The 21,979-nt window shown below is 43.3% G+C and overlaps 1 protein-coding gene across 1 annotated transcript in view; it reads right to left on the reverse strand.

The window, feature by feature from the left end:
* LOC126475430 (uncharacterized) overlaps positions 1 to 21,979 on the reverse strand; it is a 122,924-nt gene that overhangs the window by 46,276 nt on the left and 54,669 nt on the right. Inside the window, exon 3 of the mRNA XM_050103280.1 lies at positions 2,025 to 2,151. Coding sequence (XP_049959237.1) covers positions 2,025 to 2,151 — 127 coding nt within the window. The remainder of the gene's footprint in view (positions 1 to 2,024; positions 2,152 to 21,979) is intronic.

Genomic DNA, 21,979 nt, shown 5'->3' on the forward strand with positions numbered 1-21,979 from the left:
GGAACCGATATACCATGGATTGCATGGTGCAGAAACATCAAGCTTATATAACCGAAGATATAGCTTTGAATATTTATACCATTTGTTAACACTTGATAATGGCTTAACGCTGAAATCTAAATCGTGTAATAAAGCATAGCCTTCAGTCAAATGGCGGTTATATCTCTCCGTAAGTTCTATATGACTGTGGTTCCATATGAAGGAAAATTCATCACCTTTGTAATAATTCGTTTGCCAAACAAACTCACTGCCATTCATACAGATCTTCTTGAAACTTATTTTTCATTTTCTTCGGCCTAATCTTTGATGAAGAACGACCGAACAAATAAAATGATGGAATGGGTTGCATAAGAGTTTTCCAAGACATTTCCGAAGCAGGTGAGCTACACTCAATCAAGAACTAGAAACGAAACGCAAGTGCAACATTTTTGCCGCGAGAATATTGCTGTTTAGCATACCACTAAATATAGATTTCAATGTGTCGATTTACTTGAAGAGAAATCTCTTTCTGGTCAAAAAGAATAATACTTCTCAATACCTTAACTTAGTTTAGTGTTTCAGGGCGCTAAACTGCGAGATTATCAGTTCCCTTCAGTGTCACCAGCATACTTCAACTGAAATGTCCACATCGCTACTCACGCTATCTCTGTCACAAAGTGCTGCTTAATATGAACTCCACACCGTCTCCGACGATGTAACACACTACACTACGTTTGAAACAGCAGTCAACATAAGAATGGATTTTGTTCGCAGTGACTTGAGATGAGCCCATTTTTACAGTCACGTGGATTCGGTTTCAGCGCTTAATAATTACAGAATTCTCGGAATAATTTTAATGAATTAAGAATGGGAACTAATTTTATGGTGAGTAGAGGAGAAGTCGATCCTATTTCACAAAACGTTTAGAATCTTAAGTACAGGGTATTACACCCGTTAGGCTTTTAACATAGCGAGATCACGAGAAACAAGCAATATAAATCCTATATCCCACATGTGTAAAGCTACTTTGACGAAAGTTACTCAATGCTTGCTCGTCGTTATCCGAAATAAACGAAGACACTATTCAATTATTCAAATAATATGCGGTGGATGACGGAGGGTACCTTGTACAACGGTTCGTTATTACCTTTCCTGTAAATGGAGCGAAGCGGAAGTAACTGTCTCGTGCTTCCGCACGAGCCCCGATTTTTCTTAGATTGTCTTTACAGTGTTTACACTAGACGTACGAGTATGTTGATGGCAGAATCGCTCTGCAGCTTGTCACAAATATCATCTAATGTTGCTCAACAGCTGTTCGTGAGAAAAACGGCTGCTTTCCTCATACTCCCACCTAAGTTGACGTAACATTTTCATGCAACTCGTTGATCGAATCTACCAGGTAACAAATCTAGTAGCATGTTACAGAGCTGGTTTGATGCTTTCCATTAATTCGTCCTGGTGGGGATTCCAAACATTCGAACAGTACTCAATAATGGGGCGCACAAGAGTTCTCTACGCGAACTTCTTTGTACACGAGCCACATTTTCCTTGAAAACTACCAATAAACTGAAGCTGACCATTCGCGGTCCCTGCAGCCAACATTAAGTCCGCGTTCCAATTCATGTCGCTTTGCAAAGTTGAGCCTGGGTATTTAGTTGATATGGCCGTGTGAAGTAGCAGATCAGTAATACTGTATTCGGACAGTATAGAATTGTTTTCTCTTATTCAACTGCATTAGTTTACATTTTTCCATCTTTAGAGCAAGCTACAGTTCATTGCCCAAACAGAAATTCTGTGTAAGTCATTCTGTGCGCTACAGTCACTTAAAGGCAGCATTGTACCATTCAATGCTACAGTGTCATCAGCAAGTGGTTACAGATTGGTACTCACCCTGTCCCTCAGATTGTTTCATACCTACAAATGGTACTATGTAATATTAAAACAAAGTGGACGAACAAATACGTGAAGGTTTAACGTAGCTGATAAAGACGAAGCTCGAAATGTTGACAGCACTGCCGGGGGACTTCCAGACAGGAGGGTCTTACCTGTGAACGAATGCAGCGCCATGTTGACACTGGTGATGAGCGTCACGCCGCGGGTGCCTTCGCCGAGGCTCTCCAGAAAGTCGCCGAAGATGAGGCCGAAGCACATCTGAGGGCCCAGGGCCACGATCTGCAGAATTATCACAAAACAGGAGTCCCATTAGATCTTGCAGTCGCATATAAATTTCTTGAGCATGTTTGATAGGCAATCCTCCGTACTAAAAGAACTTATCTCTTCTGGCACCGTACGATCCAGAGATACGTATGGGCCTACAGTGATAAGCCAAAACATTATGACCACTGACCAACGAGACGCTGGGTGCCGCTTGGTGGCGTTGCGGGCACGTGACGCGGTAACAAAAGTATGTAAGTGGAGCAGACATGGACGGGTGTTGCCCGAGCGAAGATATGTGCTGCAAATGGGGAAATCCATTGAGATAAGCGACTTTGAAAAAGGGCAGATTATTATAACGCACTGTCTATGAACGAGTATCTCGAAAACGGCACATCTGGTAGAATGTTCACGAGCTACTGTCTTGAGTATCAACAGAAAGAGGTAGAAGGACACTGAAACTACTTCTAGGTGCTAAATGGTTGGACGTCCACTACCCTTCACACAACGTGGGGTTCGGAGGCTTGTCTACTCCGTAAAGTAGGATAGATGATCTGTGGCATCTCTGCCGAAAGAGCACAATGCTTGTGTACGTACACGTGTTTCGAAGTTCACCATTCATCGTACAGTGTTGAACATGGCGCTCCGCAGCCGACCACCGCTACGTGTCCACATGTTGATACAACGACGTCGTCAATTACGATTGCAGTGAGCACGGGACCATCGGGAATCGACCGTCGATCAATGAAACGCGTCGGCTCTTCGGGCGAATCTCATTTTTGCTACACTAGCTCGATGGTCGTCTCCACAAACGCCTTCATCGAGGTGAACGGTGGCTCGAAAAGTGCAGCGAGCCACGCACGCAGGCTGGTCGGAGTAACATTATGCTTCGGACGACATTCTCCTGCGCTTGTATGGGACCTGTGGTAGTAATCGAAGGCACGCTGAGAGCTGCGAATTACCTGCATCCCTTCCTGCTTGATGTCTTCCCCGATGGCGATGTCATCTTTCAGCAGTATTTTTCCGTGCATCGGTGACCAAATTCGCCTGACGTAAATCCTATGGAACCATCTGGGCGTCATCACCGCCCAGCGGCCCGTTATTTACGCGAATTACATGACAGTGCCTAGACATCTAGTGCCGCATACCTCCACAAATCTAGCAACAAACAGTCGGATCCCTGATATGCAGAATCAGTAGTGTATTTCGATCCAAAGATGGACAAATAAGCTATTAAACTGTTAGTAATAGTGTTTTGGCCCGTTATTGTAAGTTCAGTTAAAATGTGTGCTTGTTTGTGAAGCTTGTACACAAAGGGTTCAGTGTACATTTTGGAGGGGTGCACACTGGGCCAGATGCTTGAGATGTCAGATCATACATATTATGGAATTCAGTAACATCCAGCGAGCGAGGTGGCGCAGTGGTTAGCACACTGGACTAGCATTCGGGAGGACGACGGTTCAATCCCACGTTCGGTCATCCTGATTTAGGTTTTCCCCGACTTCCCCAAATCGCTCCAGGCAAATTTCGGGGTGGTTCCTTTGACAGGGCACGGCCGACTTCCTTCCCTGCCCTTCCCTAATCCGATGAGACCGATGACATCGCTGTTTGGTCTCTCCCCCAAACAATCCAATCCAATCCAATCCAGTAGCATCTGAGAGCCCTTCAGGGACACTACAGCAGCACAGTTTGTCAGAAAGCTATCTGTGGCAAATTCCTCCTATGAGGACAACGTAAGCACTCTAACAACCAGAGATCAGCGGGAAAAATAACGCTTAAGCGTCCTTTGAAGGTGATCCATCAGATTCAAACAGTGATACAGCATATCGGTAACAAAGTATCAAAGTACTCTAGCATGGCACCGCGGAAAATGGCAGAGAATATCGGGCTGGGCAGTGGATAGGAGTGCCAAATCGCATCTTGTGCCCCTACCAACTGCACGGATGCCTCAGCGCAAGTGCTACTTCATGGCTCCACGTCGACACTTCTCTGCTGTCTTGACTGTTGGCCTTGGTTAAAGGTGCTCCCTTTGCACAGTCAGACTCGTCAATTTTTCCGGGCTAGTGTTTGGAGCAGCATAAGAGGAGAGTCAAAGCCAGTTTTGTGTTACGTTTTCAATAACGGCGTGTTTACTTGACTGGTACACTGTAATATGTTTTTCAACAGGTCATGAGGAGAAGAAGCAGATGAGGACGCTATTTTTTTTTTTTTTAATTGTGCTATTCATATCTTCGTAGCGAACAAAGTTACAAGAAAGGCAATCATACCGGTTGATGTCTACTGGTAGATAAACAACATTTGGCTGAAACACTTTTTATTTTAATTCCGGACAAAAAGTTATTGGGAATGGTCTAGACTGGCGTTAAAAGTGATGTGTAAAGGTGTACAAAGAAACAAATAATATCTCGAGCAATACGCTTCAAAGTATAAGTGGCTTATTTCCTTCAAACAGTAAATGATTCCTGAAGGTGATTATAGGTTGAAGAGAAAAGCGGGAAACTGATGCCACAGCGATCAACGGATTACTAACGGCCGAATAACACAACTAGCGGCATGAAAGTGACGAGGTCAACAAGATTATCTCAACCTACAATGAAACTGCATCGTCTGTTCCGGCGGCGATACAGAAAGATTCAGTTAGCGGCTGGTACGAGCCATTTGCGGTTGCGCGGCGAGGGTTGGAGAGAGGGAGGAGGGGGGGAGGGGTTAGGAGATACGAAGATGAGTGCTCGTGACCCTATGTACGGCAGAGCCGAGCGTACGTTACATAACAGCTCTGCCCCTCCATTGACTGGAGTGTAGCCTTGGGCCAGAACAGCGACCGCAGCTGCAGTGTTCTGCACAGCGCTGCCTTACTTGATATGAAATCTGCAACTGTGCGGGCCGATCGGATTACGAGGGATGAAATCGGACTACTGGACTGTACACTGGTCAGCCATTACATTATGACCACCTGCCTAATAGCCCGTATGTCACCTTTGGCACGGATAAATGCAGCGACGCCTCACGGCATAGAAGCAACGAGGCCTGGTTGAGTCGCTGGAGAGTGTTGGCACCCCCATCACGCAAGACACCTAATTCCCATAAATTCGGGGGAGAGGGCTATGAGCTCTGACGCCGCTTTTAATCACATCTCAGATGTTTTCGATCGTGTTCATAACTGGCGAGTTGTGGGACCAGCACATCAACTGGAGCTCGCCACTGTCTTGCTCGAACCACTCCACACACTCCTGTCCTTGTGGCATGGCGCATTATCTTGTTGAAAAATAGCACTACCGTCGGGAAACATGATCGTCATGAAGGGGTGTACGCAGTCTACAAACAGTGTACGATACTCCTTGGCTGCCATAGCGCCTCCGAGAGCTCCACTGGACCCATCAATGCCCACATGAATGTTCCCCAGGGCATTATGTTGCCGCTGCCAGCTTGTCTCCGTCCCGCAGTACAGGTGCCACGGAGTTGTTCCCCTGCAACAAGACGGATTCGCGCCCTCCTATCGGCATCATGCACAAGGTATCGGAATTCATCAGACCAAACTCTCTTCCTCTGTGCCAACGGCCAGTGCCGATGGTCACGTGACTATTTCAGTAGTAGTTGCCGACGTCGTGGTGTTAACATTGGCACATGCATAGGTCGTCGGTTTCGGAAGAGCATCGTTAAGAGTGTTCGGTACATTGTGTGTTCAGACACATGTGTGCTCTGTTCATCGTTAAAATCTGATGTTAGCTCCACCACAGTTCCCCCCTGTCCTGCTTTACCAGTCTGTCCAGACTACTCCGTCCGACTTCTGTAATGAGGGGTGGCTGTCCAACCCTACGACGTCTGGACGTAGTTTCACCTTGGCTTCGCCACGTGTTGGAAACACTCACCACAGCACTCTTCGAACACCCGACAAAGCGTACAGTTTCCGAAATGCTCGTACCGAACTTCCGGGCCATCACAATCTGCCCTCGGTCAAACTAAGGTAGACCGCACGCCTTCCTCATTCTACACAGGGACAGCACGCTCACTGATACTACATGCACCGGGCGCGTGTCTGACTGTAACAGTCATTCCCCGCCAGGTCACGATGCTGTCGCCTGGACGGGTTTCTATCAATAGCAGATCGGTGGTCATAATGTTCTGGCTGGTCAGTGGACTATTATCGTATCCTGCTTTCAGCCAGCGTATAGGATAAGCTAGAGTCAATTGTTTAAGAGCGCGAAAGGTCGCTGTAAGGCAGAATTGTCAGAACGATTTCTTGTGGGCTGCGGCCGGCGTAGCACTAGGCCTGAACGCTGATCGAGAGTCGAAGACAAGGAGGTTGAGAGGCCTCACTAGTTAGTCATCATGGTCAGCGAGTACAGAAAGAAATGAGTTGACACAGCCCATCTCAATCCTATAACGCTCACAACGGAATGGCCCATTCTGTCATGTCGAGACCTACCCTTCTGCTCTACGACGGGCTGCCAGTATTTATTTATTTATTTGTTTTACCGTTAAAAGTTACCAATATCGTGCGACACCATCCTGCTAGAAGTGTACACCCCCACAGACTGCGCTACAGGGTTAGCGCGCGGCCTTGACAGGTTGCTCATGGCGTAACATGCCACAATCCGATCGTAGTTTGTCGAGTTGGTAGTTTCTCGGACACAGTTGTTCACAAGAACGGCTCGCTTGAATTTTCTTCATGTAATATTATGGCAAGAGAAGAACGAAAGAAAGCTGGTGCTTCAAGTCCCATCCACGGTTAAGAATATACCAGATGGAGCTTTGCTCTCATTTCTTACTACAGGAGGGGAAGAAGTGAAATGGGTGACCGATATCTGGATAGTCGGCCAGAGAACTGAACCCGGGTCTCTCGAATCCGAGTTGAGAGCGTTAGGCACTAAACCACTACGCTCAGTCTCCGTCAAAATATTAGGTGAATTAATATACACGGAGACACTTGATGGGTTTTTCGGCAAACTATCTTTGTGAACGAGCCTCTTTAAGCTTACATTTTTTGAAAAATAAGTACAGGAATAAACTGAACGTAGATATTGATTTGAGGCTACAATTAACCAGTATTAACTGATATTTTTCTCTCGTGAGTGAGAAACTATGTCAAAAATCTCACTGACTTCTTTTTTAACATTGACCAATGGATTTTGAGTTTTCATCTAGTTGTAAAAGCTAAGTGAATATAATTAACATCAAAGTTTTTTTTACAAAAACTGTGGTCCGTATAGCTAAAAAGATTGGAAACCGTTGCTGTAAATAGGAACACGAAGAATCTGTCTAAGGATGAACTATCAGAATGGCTTTCTCGTTACTGAAATATTGCGCCGGGAAACGCTTATTTCCGTGAAGCCAAATTCCTCTATTCCTCTGCTAGAAGTCTGCAGCCATCACTGATGTGTGGAGCTCACTTACCTATAAAACTACAAGTCTTCTTGAACAGCCGTAGTTAAAAAAATTTCGGAATAGTCTTGCAAAAACGTACATACCATGGAAGTGGTTTAAAAATAAAGTAGCCACGTGTAGTGGTAAAATTCCATGACTGCGTTACCTAATTCAAGGTTCCTTGTTCGTCGTACCTTCAATTGCTGATTCATTTCTAAAATTTTCATTGAAGAGAAGTAACACTATTGCGATTTTCTGGTACTCTGCACAGAATATTTATCTTACTCTCCAACTAGGTGTCGTTAACCACTGTAGGTTAACTTTGTCATTAACTGACCTTCTTATAAAAAAAAATGAGATATCGCAATTTTCATTCCAAATAATACGCCGGAAGAAACTGCGTGCGAGATCTGTTTCATGGTGTAAGGTTCTGCACTTAAATAAAAAGTAAGATTCATTTAAATACAATCACATCTGCCTTCGATGCCTCCACTGTTCAAAAGCTTCCTACATGTCATTTGCAGCGACGCTGCGCAGAAGTTCCAATACTTTTGCTTTCGGAGAAGCAGTAGAGTACAACGGAGGAAGAACGTAATATGAATTACATACAGATCGATTATTGTTTCTGATATATATAAGGTAAACGAACATGGAGCTGTCGGAATTTTCTGTACATGATGGCTAGCTATTGACGAATCTTCTTTGATATATGTTTCTGCGTTAGTAACGTAACTATACTCTGAAGTGACAAAAGTCATGGGATGCCTCCTAAAATCGTCTCGCACCTCCTTTTGCCCGGCGTAGTTTAGCAAGTTGACGTGTCATGGACTCAACAAGTCGTTGCAAGCGTCCTGCAGAAAAATTCAGCCACGCTGCGCCTGTAGCCGCCCGTAATTACGAAAGTGTTGCCAGTGCAAGACTTATGCACGAACTGACCTCTCGATTCTGTCAAACAAATGTTCGATGGGTTTTATTTCAGTCGATCTGGGTGGCCAAATCACTCGCTCGAAACGTCCAGAATGTTCTTCAAACTAATGGCGAACACTTGTGGCCCGGTGACATGGCACACTGTCGTCCATAAAAATTCCATCGTTGTTTGGGAACGTGAAGCCCATGAATGGCTGAAAATGGTCTCCAAGTGGCGAACGTAAACATTTCCAGTTAATGATCGGTTCAGCTGGAGCGGCGACACCAGTCCAGTCCATGTAAAAACAGCTTAAATCAGCTTCCACAGTGTCTTGACAACTTGGGTCAGTGGCTTCGTAGGCTCTGCGCCACACTCGAACGCCATCATCAACTCCTACCAAATTAGATCAGGACTCACCTGATCAGGCCACGATTTTCCAGTCATCTAGATTCCAACCGATATGGTCACGAGACCACGAGAGGCTCTGCAGGCCATATCATGCTCTTAGCGAAGGCATTCGCGTCGGTCGTCTGCTGCCATAGCCAATTAGCACCAAATTAGCCACACCGTCCTAATGAATACTTTCGCCGTACGTCTCACATTGATTTCTGCGGTTATTTCATGCCGTGTTGCTTGTCTGTTAGCACTGACAACTCTACGCAAAGGCCGCTGCTCTCGGTCCTTAAGTGAAGGCCGTCGGCCGCTGCGTTGTCCGTGGTGACAAGTAATGGCTGACATCTGGTATTTTAGGCACACTCTTGGCGCTGTGGATCCCGGAATACTAAATTCCGTAACGATACTCGAAACAGAATGTTCGACGCTTCTAGCTTCAACTATCATTCCCTGTTCAAAGTCATGCGGCGACTATCACATCAAACACCTTTTCACTTGAATCATCTGAGTATAATGACAGTTCCGCCAATGCACTACCCTTCTCTATCTTCTTTGCGCGATACGACCGTCATCTGCATGCGTGCTTGCCGCGTGGGATTAGGCGAGCGGTCTAGGGCTCTGCAGTCATGGACCGCGCGGCTGATCGCGGCGGAAGTTCGAGTCCTCCCTCGGGCATGGGTGTGTGTGTTTGTCCTTAGGATAATTTAGGTTAAGTAGTGTGTAAGCTTAGGGACTGATGACCTTAGCAGTTAAGTCCCATAAGACTTCACACACATTTGAACATGGGTGCATATCTCAATCCCATGACTTTTGTCACCTCAGTGTAGTGGAAACTCTTATTTCAATGAGCAGTGTTTGTAGTAAAAGAAAAGTATTTGATGATTTCCAGAACAATTTTACAGTATTTTAGGTGGTATGATACTGTATAAATTTGATACTGAGTAACCCGTCAAATTATTTTATGGTAGAGGGGATACAAGGTGTTCCAAAATTATTTTCCCGTTGACTACTCGATTCAAAAATGACCTGCGGGAAAAATAATGCCGTTACCATCTTTTTTATCTCAATTTCTAATTTTTCGCACTTGGGTGTTATGGGAAAGACAAGTTTGAGGAACTAATATGCCTCGTCACCCGTACTGGGACGTGCAGTCCTTACGATTCACATCAGCTTTCTCCTCTAACATTGGTGGTTTTTTGAGCATTTCAGTCCCACGCAACTTTTGTCCCGCGAACTTTTCAGCTCTTATCATACTTTGAGAGTTATTCTTGGTGGCAATAGTTAGTGAGTCACCCTGTATAGTACCAGACGAAGCTATGTTTATTGAACGGCGTTTAATGAGACAGTTTTCGCTACAACAGGAAATCACCGTATGCCTGGATCAGATAAGCCATCCGACACAAAGGGAAAATAAAGTGACTGCCCAATGAAGTACTTACTTAAGTACCAACTACTGTGTCCGGCCGGTTGTAATGCAAATTCCGAATCCTCAACAGTCTACTTTATGTCAGTGCTGCTAAGTCAGCTTGTCACTTCCTATAATTTATTTTTTGGATGTCTGGAAAGTAAAACGAAATTACGAGCTGGGGAGTCCGAGCGCGAAATGCCCCTGAACTCTTTACTCGTGGTGGTCTAACGGCCGCCCGCGCGAGGCCTTCGGAGCCAGAGAACACGTGCACGACATGCACCGCCTACACGCCCCGGCCTAACGCCTCAGCAAGGACTGGCCTCCTGCAAGGATTTACTATTCAGCAGCTCACTGTATGTACGTAATGATAGCCGTCACTGAGATGCTAACAAATTACCTGCCGCTAACGCCTCGGGAATCCCAGCGAGCATAAAACGTAGCGGTAAGAGTAAAAAGAAGAAATATAAATAGGCAGTATTTTTTGGCTCACCAGACCTCTAAAGCTGCATAACGACTAAAATCAATTACACAACAGTGTGCACGTCTTTAGATTTGATTTTCTTCTTATTTTTTGCTAGTCCAAAACCGCAAGGAAACCTGTACCGTCAGGGCTTAGAGCGTAAATATGTGTTGAGTAATGCTCTCGAGGTCAACGTGGAAGTAATTAATGTTGCTTGGTTAATTTACTAGCCAAGAGCTCCATCGCACACTTCATGGTATCCCTGAGTTTCTAATGTGGGAAGAGCGACCAGATGTTGGGCTTTTCAACTTGCCGGAGAGTAAATTTAGTACTAATTTGAAGAATGGATAGAAAACCTCATAAAATGCGCAGTTGCTTCTCTGCAACTTGAGCGACATACGTGAAGCAGTCAGTTACGGAAGATGTACATTTTAACGTGAAATCGAAAGAACGCTTAGTCTAGGAAAATTTTTGCACATATTAAATATTTTCACTGCTGAAAGCCTGAAAGAAATGGTAAAGACAGATCAGAAGCTTTTGTATCAGTAGTCTGGCACTTCCCTGACTAAACTACTCACACGCGCTCGGAAACTGAAAATGGGATTGTGTCCTTTTAGAACAATATGACAGCAGCCATAACAACTGTACTGCTGTTATGATAGCAATCGAGGAAGTTATTTTTTCGTTGTGATTGCCAGGTGTATGCCATTTTTATAAACAAGCAAAAATAATTTTAAATCGATTCCTACTGAACATGCATGAACTAATTAATAAAAATCTGCGAGACTGAAATAACTGCAGGAGCGGCAAAACGAGAGAACGGATTGGAGCTGTGAGTCTGTACGTGAAGGTTTATGTTAGCCAGAAGAAGCCATGAAAAGGTTGTAGGTTTTGGATTCGAAACCCTGTGTGAGACACCGTGTCATCAGACAATTTCTAGCATAAGCACGCTGGCAAGTCTGCTAACACGTAAATTACTTTATTCATTTATGTCTCCGTGCTACAAGCTACCTGTTTTCATCTTGTTTCGTTACCACATGACATTTGGTGGTTTAGTAAAACAAGGATCTGCATTTACGATTGTCGCATTGTGGAGAACAATAATTGACTGATCACAATGAAAATTACTAACACATAATATTTTTTGGCAGGTAAGAAATAGTTATGAGTTTTGGCTGATTGTTTGAGATAGCTGTTAGTGGTGAAGGAGGCAGCGATTTTTCGAAGTTAGGTTTTTGTTAACAAAAGAAATATCTGTAGTTTCACCATTGCCTGTAATTTAGAACGTAATGATTGTCTTGAAGAGGAAGTCCATTTGACAACAAGGAAGGGTTTTGAAGTTTATCGTTCCACTGACGTCAGTGTCGTTAAAGAAATAGAACCATCACTCACGGAAAATTGAAAGGTATGAAATTCGCCGACTTGTTAAAGGACCTGTTGCGTATTTGCTTGAAATATTTTGGGAAAAGCACTGAAATTGTAAATCCGGATGCTGATTTAAGCCCAGATTCACTGGAAATGAATCCAGTTTATTAACCAGTGTCTGGGTACACAGATCTCTTGACGTGACGATGAATGATGTGTTTTCACATTTCACTCACTTTATGTGTGCACTGTTCCGATTTGCGTAAAACAAAGAGTATATTTGATAACAATGAAGAAAAACCAATATTCAGCTATATCGTCTTCCTTGCGGTTATTCCGTTGTGTTACTTCTCGGAGGTAATCTTCCAACTACCGACATTTTTTGCGAAGAGTCGAGACTACTACTCGGCCTAAATAAGACCGTGACTCTGCAGGGTAGAGCTGCCTTCTCCGTAATTCGGCCTCTGAAGGACCGGTTTTGAACGGATGATTGCACCTGTGGAATCCGTGGCGAAGAACATCGTATAGCTGGAGGTCTGAACGGGAAAGAGGAATGTTGTCCAAGAAAATTAGCGAATTAGCAATTTAATAAGTCACGGTTGCAAAATAGTAACACGAATTCATTACAGAAGAATGGAAAAACTGGTAGAAGCCGACCACAGAGAAGACCAGTTCGGTTTCCGGAGAAATGTAGGAACACATGAGGAAACACTAACCTTACGACTTATCTTAGAAGTTTAAGGAAAAGCGAACCTACGTTTTTACCATTTGTAGACTCAGAGAAAGCTTTTGACAGTGATGACTGGAAAACCGTCCTTCATATTCTAAAAGTGGCAGGGGTAAAATACAGGGAGCGAAAGGCTATTTTCAATTTGTACAGAAACAAGACGGAAATTATAAGAGTCGAGGGGGAAGAAAGGGAACCAGTGCTTGAGAAGGGTGTGAGACAGGGTTGCAGCCTAACTCCGATGTTATTCAATCTGTATATTGAGCAAGTAGTAAAGGAAACAAAAGAAAAATGTACAGTAAAAATTAAAAGTCCAGGGAGAAGAAATAAAAACTTTGAAGTTTTTCCGATGACATTGTAACTCTGTCAGAAATAGCAAAGGACTCGGAAGAGCAAGTGAACGGGATGGACAGGATATAAGACGAACATCAACAAAAGCAAAACGAGGATAATGGAATGAGTCGAATTCAATCAGGTGATGCTGAGGGAATTGGACTAGGAAATGAGACACTTAAAGTAATAGATGGGTTTTGCTATTTAAGCAGCAAAATAACTGATGATGGTAGAAGTAGGAAAGATATAATATGTAGACTGGCAATGGTAAGAAAATCGTTTCCGAGGAATAGAAATTTTCTAACATCGAGTATAGATTTAAATGTCATGAAGTCCTTTCTGAAAGTATTTGTAGGGGCTGTACATATAAGGAAGTGAAACATGGACGATAAACAATGGAGACAAGATGAGGATAGAAGCTTTTGAAATGTGGTGCTGCAGAGGATTAGATGGGTAGATCACGTACCTAATGAGTAGATACTGAACAGAATGCACCACCAATTTAGTACTGGAGGGAAGTGTGGGGGGGAGGGGGGGGGTAAAATTCGTAGTGATAGACCAAGAGATGAATTCAGTAAGCAGATTCAGGAGGACGTAGGTTGCATTAGTTACACTGATATGAAAAGGCTTGCACAGGACAGAGTAGCGCGGAGAGCTGCATCAGAACAGTCCTTGGACTGAAGACCACAACAACAACAAAATCTACATCCGCGAGTCCCTTACATGCATCCACATCGTTTTCTTCCAGTCCGTTACTTTAACCTCGCCGGATATTCAAAATTTGTAAACCGCTCTAACCCCTTTTACCGGTGCTACGGCGGCAAACTAATTCTTGGTCAGAAATTTCGTCTGCTGAAGACAGACCTGGTCATTTGTATTCCGTAGCTAAGAGAGAAGAGGCTGGCAATATTATAATGTAATAAAACACATCCTGTCATTTCACTGATATTTTCCACGAGTCACTTCTGTTACACGAGTTCCACGTAGAAGATCGGCGATTTCTATTAAATGTTGCGAAATGGTACGAAGTAGCAGATCCTTGGAACTCAGCACTGTACTGGCTCCTTGATCAATAAGGAACTATGCCGATCAGCAATACCATCTCCATATGCAACAATGAATAGTAATACAGTCTTTATTGACAAGTTGCGTCTTTTAGTTCGGGGGGGACTTCAAGAATTTGACATCTCTGTGAGAGATGAAAAAAACAATTATGCTCATTTTATCAGCATCATACTTCTATATTAACACATGCGAAGTCCCAGGTTTGCGTCCGCAGTGAGAATACTCTTTTGCTACACGTAAACCAAGTCACTATATCTTTGACATTCTTCTTTCCATTAAAAAAGTTGTAAAATTTTTATAAAATAATCTGTTTCTTTTTGATTTCTAGCTTTAGGGCAAAGTCAGCTTGCCCGCGAAAGGCAAAGGTCCCGAGTTCGAGTCTCGGTCCGGCACACAGTTTTAATCTTCCAGGAATTTTCATATCAGTGCACACTCCGCTGCAGAGTGAAAATATCATTCTGGAATTATTTCTGCGTTGTTAATATTATTCTGTATTGTTACTCTAGAATTAGGTTTACCTACGATGTACTCTGTAGGTCACTCAAGCATCATTAAGCAGAGACTTCGCAATACGTACATGGCGGGCAGCCAGCGAATAGTGAACTCATTCGCAGTGCGATTCGCAGCTTGCACGACATAAAACGACTCAGCAAAGCAGAGTAAACAGGTAGATGCGGATAAAGCGGGAGTAGCTAGTAAGGAAGGAAGCAAATAGACACACAGACAGCCTGAGCCTTGCAAACATTTCGAGACTTTTAATTTTCAGCTACCCTTACAACCAATGTACGGTGCCACTTCATGTTGCCGCATTCACGAAACTCACGCAATGCAAACAGATTGAGATCTTAATTCTGACACTGTTCTTTAACTTTTAACATCAAAGTAATTACGATTATTGATACCCCCTGTACCGATATGGATATATGTGGGGTATCTCGATAGGTGCAGGTTTTGATGTAAAGTAGTTATTACTGTGGGTATTAACAGTGGTATATCCACAGACATCTGTATTCTTCCAGGCCTCTACATGCAGCTACTCAATCGATTTCGTTGATTTTAGTGGTAACTCTTCTTAGAGGTATCTGCCACGTCAGGCCACCTGTTACCATAGCTCTTACTCCACCACCAGACATTTCTCAACTGCAGTATGACAGGAGATGTCTTGGGGTGCAATCGACAGCTTATGTCAGGCATTGAAGTGTGTCCAGTGTTTATAAACGCTAATCTTCCTCCCTTCCCTTCGAATGTTTGTCGTATATTGGGAGTTTTCTGTCAGCTTCATCTAGAAAATTTTATCTGTCATCAGTCCTCACATACTTAGTTAAGATCAGAACACGTTTCTACCAGGTCACTTTCTTGTCTGACTGTCTGTCTTTTGGTACAAATTTTGCAGTTTATTTTAAATTAACTCTCTAATAGACACTTAACATTTTACACATAGCTGAGAACTAGATGACAACCCAATATTAACTCGCTTTTTTGTCCGTGGGGATGGGGTGAGAAAGATTGGTAACACCTGACGTGCTGGCTGTCCTACAACACCAGCATGCTGCGTGGGTAGTCTCGGAATGCATTCCAGGTGGAATGAGAGAGGACAGGCACAGTTCAGCAGAGAGAGGAAGAGAAGAGAGGAAAGCCAGAGGCAGTGCGAAAGAGAAGATGTGTCGTTTATATGTGACACATGTGTGTATGGGAAAAACCACAGGTAAGAAACTAGTGTCTACATAAAAAATTATGTGAATGAAAAGAATATAAAATCATCAAAAGTTTTAAAACTATTGAGAAATTTCACACCCTCAAGACTAAAAAGCAGAAAACAATTACTTAATCAAAAATAAATTTTGAATGTGATACAGTTTTAAACTGGACTAAGAAGTATAAAATAATTTCCCCTAGAGCCATACATATCCAGAACACCTATACACGAGCAGATGGTCCTGAAAATTTGTGCTCGTGAATTTTTAATAACCATGACGAAAATTGTAAGATTTATAGCAAAAAGCGAGGGGCCCACGCAATTGTTAGTAGTTAGGAGGTGAACCATTAATGCATCAGTTATGTAGAATGTGCGCCCACGCTTTTCGTTATAAATTTTACAAGTATTGCCATAGCTGTTAAAAATTCACAAACACAAAATTTCATGACGATTTGTACGTGGTTAGGAAAGTGTATGAAGCTACGAGAAATTATTTTACACTTAAAAACGTGTATATTAAAAATACACTTGCATTTAAATGAATATTTCATCTGTTGTGATACACAGAACTTACAACGGAAGGTTTGCAAGCGATTTCAAACGCTGAAAGTGTGAAGAAAGGACTCTTACTATCTTTATGTTTCAACTTTTCATCTTACACCTAAGTTATTTGCAAGGCTAAGACTTTTTGGCAGTTGATTAAATGATGCGATGTGGAGTAGGAACGTCTAATCCTATAACTCCGTTGTCGACACCATTATTTAGGATGTTTCTGCTGTTTATTGAGAAGTGCCATCCGAAATGGTGGGATCTTGAGAAGTCTCTGTAGTACGTAAGGAAATAATGAGACATGGTCCCTCCAGTTTCCTCAGAATAAACGAACGTATCGGTGGCACGTAGAAGACTGTGATGAGCGACTGTGCTGTCCTTTGTGTGGTATGATTATCAACACCACAAAGAAATATATTACACTTAACGCACTTGAAAACCCACCTATATGTCCTTCTGCAATACTGCTGTGAAGCCAGTAATTTCAAAACGAGGTGAGAATTGGAAGAAATTCTCTGAAGGCCTTATTCATCTACCAAAAAGGCAAAATTAGGATCACTACCAAGCTAAAAATAAAGAAATTCATGGGGACTCCCCTGACTCCACTACCGTCTGCTGTAAGTCACAGACAGAATAATTTCTGGAGCTCATCCAAGATCATCCTGCAGACACTTATTTAAAGAGCTAGAGATCTTCACTGAAGCCTCACAGTATATGTATTCACTTATGAAATTTCTTATTAACAATCCGAACGAATTCAAAAGTAATAGCAGTGTATATGGCTACAACACTAGGAGAAAGGATGATCTTCACTACTCAAGGTTCAATCTAACTTTGGCTCAGGAGGGGGTAAATTATGCTGCCACAAAAGTCTTTGGTCACTTACCTAATAGCATCAAAAGTCTGACAGATAGCTATACAGCATTTAAAAGGAAATTGAAAGAATTTCTTAATGGCAACTCCTTCTACTCATTAGGTGAATTTTTTGATATAGTAAATGGGTAATTTCCCCAACCCCCACCACGAAAAAAAAAATTAAAAATATTAAGTGTAATAATTTGTGTAATGTAATATCTTGTATAGACACCTTTTAATAACCTGACACGTTCCACATCATTACGAAGTGTCGTATTCATGATCTATGGAACAAGTACTAACCTAATCTAATCCAATCTAAGCAACACTCCTGCATACGAGAGACGTTCAATAAATAATGCAACACATTTTTTATGAAATCAGGTTACTTCTATTCGGGATTCCAGTACGCCGTATTATTCCCCACTCTCTTGGCTAAAAAACCATACTTTTAAACGTAATCTCCGTCGACTGCGACGCCCTTAGGCCACCTTACTGGCAAGGCCTGTACGTCCTCGTGGTACTACTCTACTGCTCGATGTCGGAGCCAACATCTTGCAGCATCAGCAACTGCATCATCATGACTGCTTCCTGCGGAACGCATCCTTCATTGAGCCAAACAGATGTAAATCGAAAGGTGCGAGACCCGGGCTGTAGGGTGCATGAGAATAGTCCAGTGATGTTCTGTGAACTCATCTCGCGTGCGCAGACTTGTGTGAGGCCTTGCGTTGTCATGAAGAAGGAGATGTTGATTTGCATTTTTGTGGCGACGACTAAGCTGAAGTCTCTTCTATAATTTCCTGAGGGTAGCACAATAACTTCTCAGTTGATCTTTGCTATATGACGGAGAACATCGAACGGAATTATACTTTACAGCCCCAGGCTCTTATCGGCCGAGGGAGCGAACTTTTTCTGCGGAGGAGAGGTGGTGTTGTGCCACTCTTTGGATTGCTTCCCGTTCGAAATGATGAACCGATGTTTCCTGGCCTGTGACGATGTTCCTCAAAAAGTTGTCGTTGTCAGCCTCGTAATGCTCAAGTAATTCCGCACAGATGGTCGTTCGTTGCTCTTATCTGTCTGGTCTTCTGTTAGGCCGCGAGGTATCCAGCAGGCACACGTTTTCGAGTATCCCAACTAGTGGACGAGTGTGTCTGCACTGCCAAAAGTGACGTCCATTTGAGGAGCGAGACGGTAGCCTGAGGTCCGTAGATCACCTCGAATGAGCGTGTCACGAGTCACGGCTGTGTGGCGGCCGGCCGACGCGTCGGAGATCGGACAGGTTTGGGCGGCCTTGTCATGATGGCAGGCGCCTCTCCCTATGACTCATCGTGCGTTTGTTCACTGTCAGGTATCCGTAAACATTCTGCAAGTGCCTGGTTTTCCTCTGCTCGGAACACACCTCCGTTAGAGATGCCATTTTGAAGGCTACGTACAGCATTACCCAACTTCGTGAAACCGTCGTAGCCGAAGCTGGAATATTTCACCATGCCCACAAAAAATACTGCTTTTTTTTCAGTCGAAACTGGCAGAGAAAAAAAAGTGTTTTATTACTTATTAAACGCCCCTCGTAGATATCAGTCCATAACAACACGTAATTAGTTTAATCATAGTTTCTCACTTCATCGAATCGGCGACTTGGCTTACACTTAATGGCTTTAATCCTTAACTTTTTATACCTGGGATTCACAGTCATTTAGAACTCTATAAAAGACATCATATTTACGCCAGTGACTGTAACACTTTATTTCACGATTGCAATTTCGGCCTTACGCCATTATCAAGTGAAGATGTTATGCGGCTATTAGGCCATGTCAACCTAAAACGACCTATAAATGTATCAGCTCATTTTAGGTTGACATGGCCTAATAGCCATATATCTCCACTTGATAATGGCCTAAGGCCGAAATTGCAATCGTGAAATAAAGTGTTACAGTCACTGGCGTAAATATGATGTCTTTTATAAAGTGGCTTTAATCCTGATTTATGAAGGAGACCCGAGATTACAAGACAGTAAATAAATAAATAAATAACATGTAAAAATCGAGACTACACCAATCGAAACCGAACGCGAGAATGTCTGTCGACATTAATAAGCTGCTTCACGTTGCTGGTGACGATCTCGGATGATCTAATAGCCAAACTATTTATTTCTAAGCTACACAATTCTCTTTTCCTGCAAACTGCTATTTAATTGAATCCTCGGTCTCACGAGTTTGAAACTCTATTATTGTTCTTAACATGGATATTTTTTCTCGTGTCCTTACGTTTCACAGTAGGCGCGTTTCTCCACCAAGCTATTCAAGAATGGAACGGAAGAGAATCTGAAAGTGGCTGGCAGGACACTCTGCCAGGCATGTAAGTGCGAAATGCGTAGCAGACATGTAGACGCAGATGTAGACGTAGATGTGGCTACAGAAGCGTAAATGTTATACACATTAAGACAAGAAAAGAAAAAGAAAAATGACGCGCTCGAAGGAATTATCCGAATGGGACGGAAGTATGTAGATGCGAATTACATGTACGGACAAACAAATGATTACAGTCTCAGAAAAATTGGATGATTTATTCAAGGAAAACAGCATTGCAAATTGAGAAAGTCAGTAAAGCGTTGATCTACCTCTGGCCGAAATGCAAGCAGTTGTTCGGCTCTGCACTGATTGACAGAGATCTTGGATGTCCCTCTGATGTATATAGTGACAAATTCTGTCGAATTGGTGCGTTGCATGGTCAAAATCCCGAGCTAGTGAGAGACCTCAGCCCAGAATGCTGGAAACATTCTCAACTGGGGAAACTCCCGGCGACGTCGCTCGCCAAGGTGGGGTTCCGCAACCAGTAGAACCTGTCGCCGGGTGCGAGCGGGCATTATCTTGCTGAAATGTAAGCCCAGGATGGTTTGTCATCAAGGACAACAAGACGGGGCGTAAAATTTCGTCGACGTACCACTGTGCTGTGAGAGTGGCGCGGATGACAACCAAAGTGGTCCTGCTATGAAATGAAATGGCACCCCAGATCATCACTCTTGGTTGTCGGGCCTTATCGGGTGACACTCAACCTGGTATCCCACCACCGTCCGGAGGTCTCCACACACGTCTTTGCTAGTCATAGAGGCTTGGACGTTGATTATATTCTACGTCCTGTTTTGTTGCCCTTCATGGCAAGCCATGCTGGGCTTACATTTCAGCAAGATAATGCCCGAATAGAAGTTCTACTGCTTTTCCTCGTACTTGTCAAACTCGCCGGATCTCTCCCCAGTCGAGAAAGTCTGGAGTATAGTGCGCAGGGTCCTCCAGCCAGCTCGGGACTTTGACGATCTAACGCGTCAGTTGGACTGAATTTGGCGCCATATCCTTCAGGCGGACTTCCAAGAACTCTATAAATCAATGCCAAGTCGAATACCTGTTTTCATATGGGACAGAAGTCGACCGACGCTTGACTGGCTTTCTCAATTTGTGCAGCTCTTTCGCTTGAATAAATCATCCAGTTTTTCAGAAACTGTAATCATTGTTTGGATGTAAATGGACATCACATCTGCCGATTTCCGGCTCATTCGGATAATTCATTCGTGATGCAGCGTTTCTCTTTTGTCTTAGAATTTGTGACGTGAGTCGTTGTGTCATCTCTCACTTTGCGGAAGTCCTAGAGTAGAGCTATCTTCAACATGATATCTTTTGGAAAATATGATCATAACTGATAATTACAAAGTGGAAATCACTTATAAAATGATATGCTTGCCAATTTACTTTTTGCGCCTATTTATGACGTTAAGTAGTTTACTGGATGTACGTAAATATTACCCATTTAGTTGAATGTAAAGGACAGTGGTGCCAGACTCCTCTGAAACGTTTGTCGATCTGCAACAAATGGACCGTGAAACAGCTGCGATCCACAGGGAAGACGTTCACAAGTGCTGTCGGACCGTCAGCTCGCCGAGAAACGCGAAGCAAGAAGAGGAACGCGTGTGCAACCGGTTTTTGGCCGCATTCCGACATCACCTCCCGCTACGACCATTCGGGCAGCGGTCACTGGGTAATCTTCTGCTGAGTTAGAGCTTAGGACCTACAGTATTCTGTGCTGGATGATTTTGTTCCTATATCGCTACACGTGACCAGCCGGTGACCCAAGTCTCAATTATTTTCCTTGATTTACAGATGAATGCAGTATCTTCTTGTAATTTCCTTAATATCAAGATAAAACTGACTTTCTCGTTTAACTCCCTTTCTCTTGTTTACGAGTACATGCCGTAATAGAAGGAACTGCATTGATTCAAAACACAGATGAGAGTAGGCCAATACTATTCAGCCATCAGAATCGTTATGCCTGTGATAAATTGCTGCCTAATGGGATACATGCTCAGCCTTCGTATTTGGCAATTACCCTGAATGCATGACTGATACACAGTTGGTTCAATAATTTGATGGTATGATGTTGTCTTGAGAAAAGGGGGGGGGGATGGCTTGTGTTGTTGTTGTGGTCTTCAGTCCGAATACTGATTCGATGCAGATTTCTATGCTATTTTATCCTACGCAAGCCTCTTCATTTCCGAGTAACTACTGCAGCCTACACGCTTATTAATCTGCGTACTGTTTTCACTTTTTGCTTTCAATGTACAATTTTTACCCTCCAACTCCCCTCCAGCACTAAATTGATGATCAATTGATGTCTCAAAATGTGTCTTCCCAACCGATCCCTTCTTCTGATGAGGTTGTACCACAAATTTATTTTAT

The sequence above is a fragment of the Schistocerca serialis genome, chromosome 4 (genome assembly GCF_023864345.2).
Source record: "Schistocerca serialis cubense isolate TAMUIC-IGC-003099 chromosome 4, iqSchSeri2.2, whole genome shotgun sequence".
NCBI classification, from domain to species: domain Eukaryota; kingdom Metazoa; phylum Arthropoda; class Insecta; order Orthoptera; family Acrididae; genus Schistocerca; species Schistocerca serialis.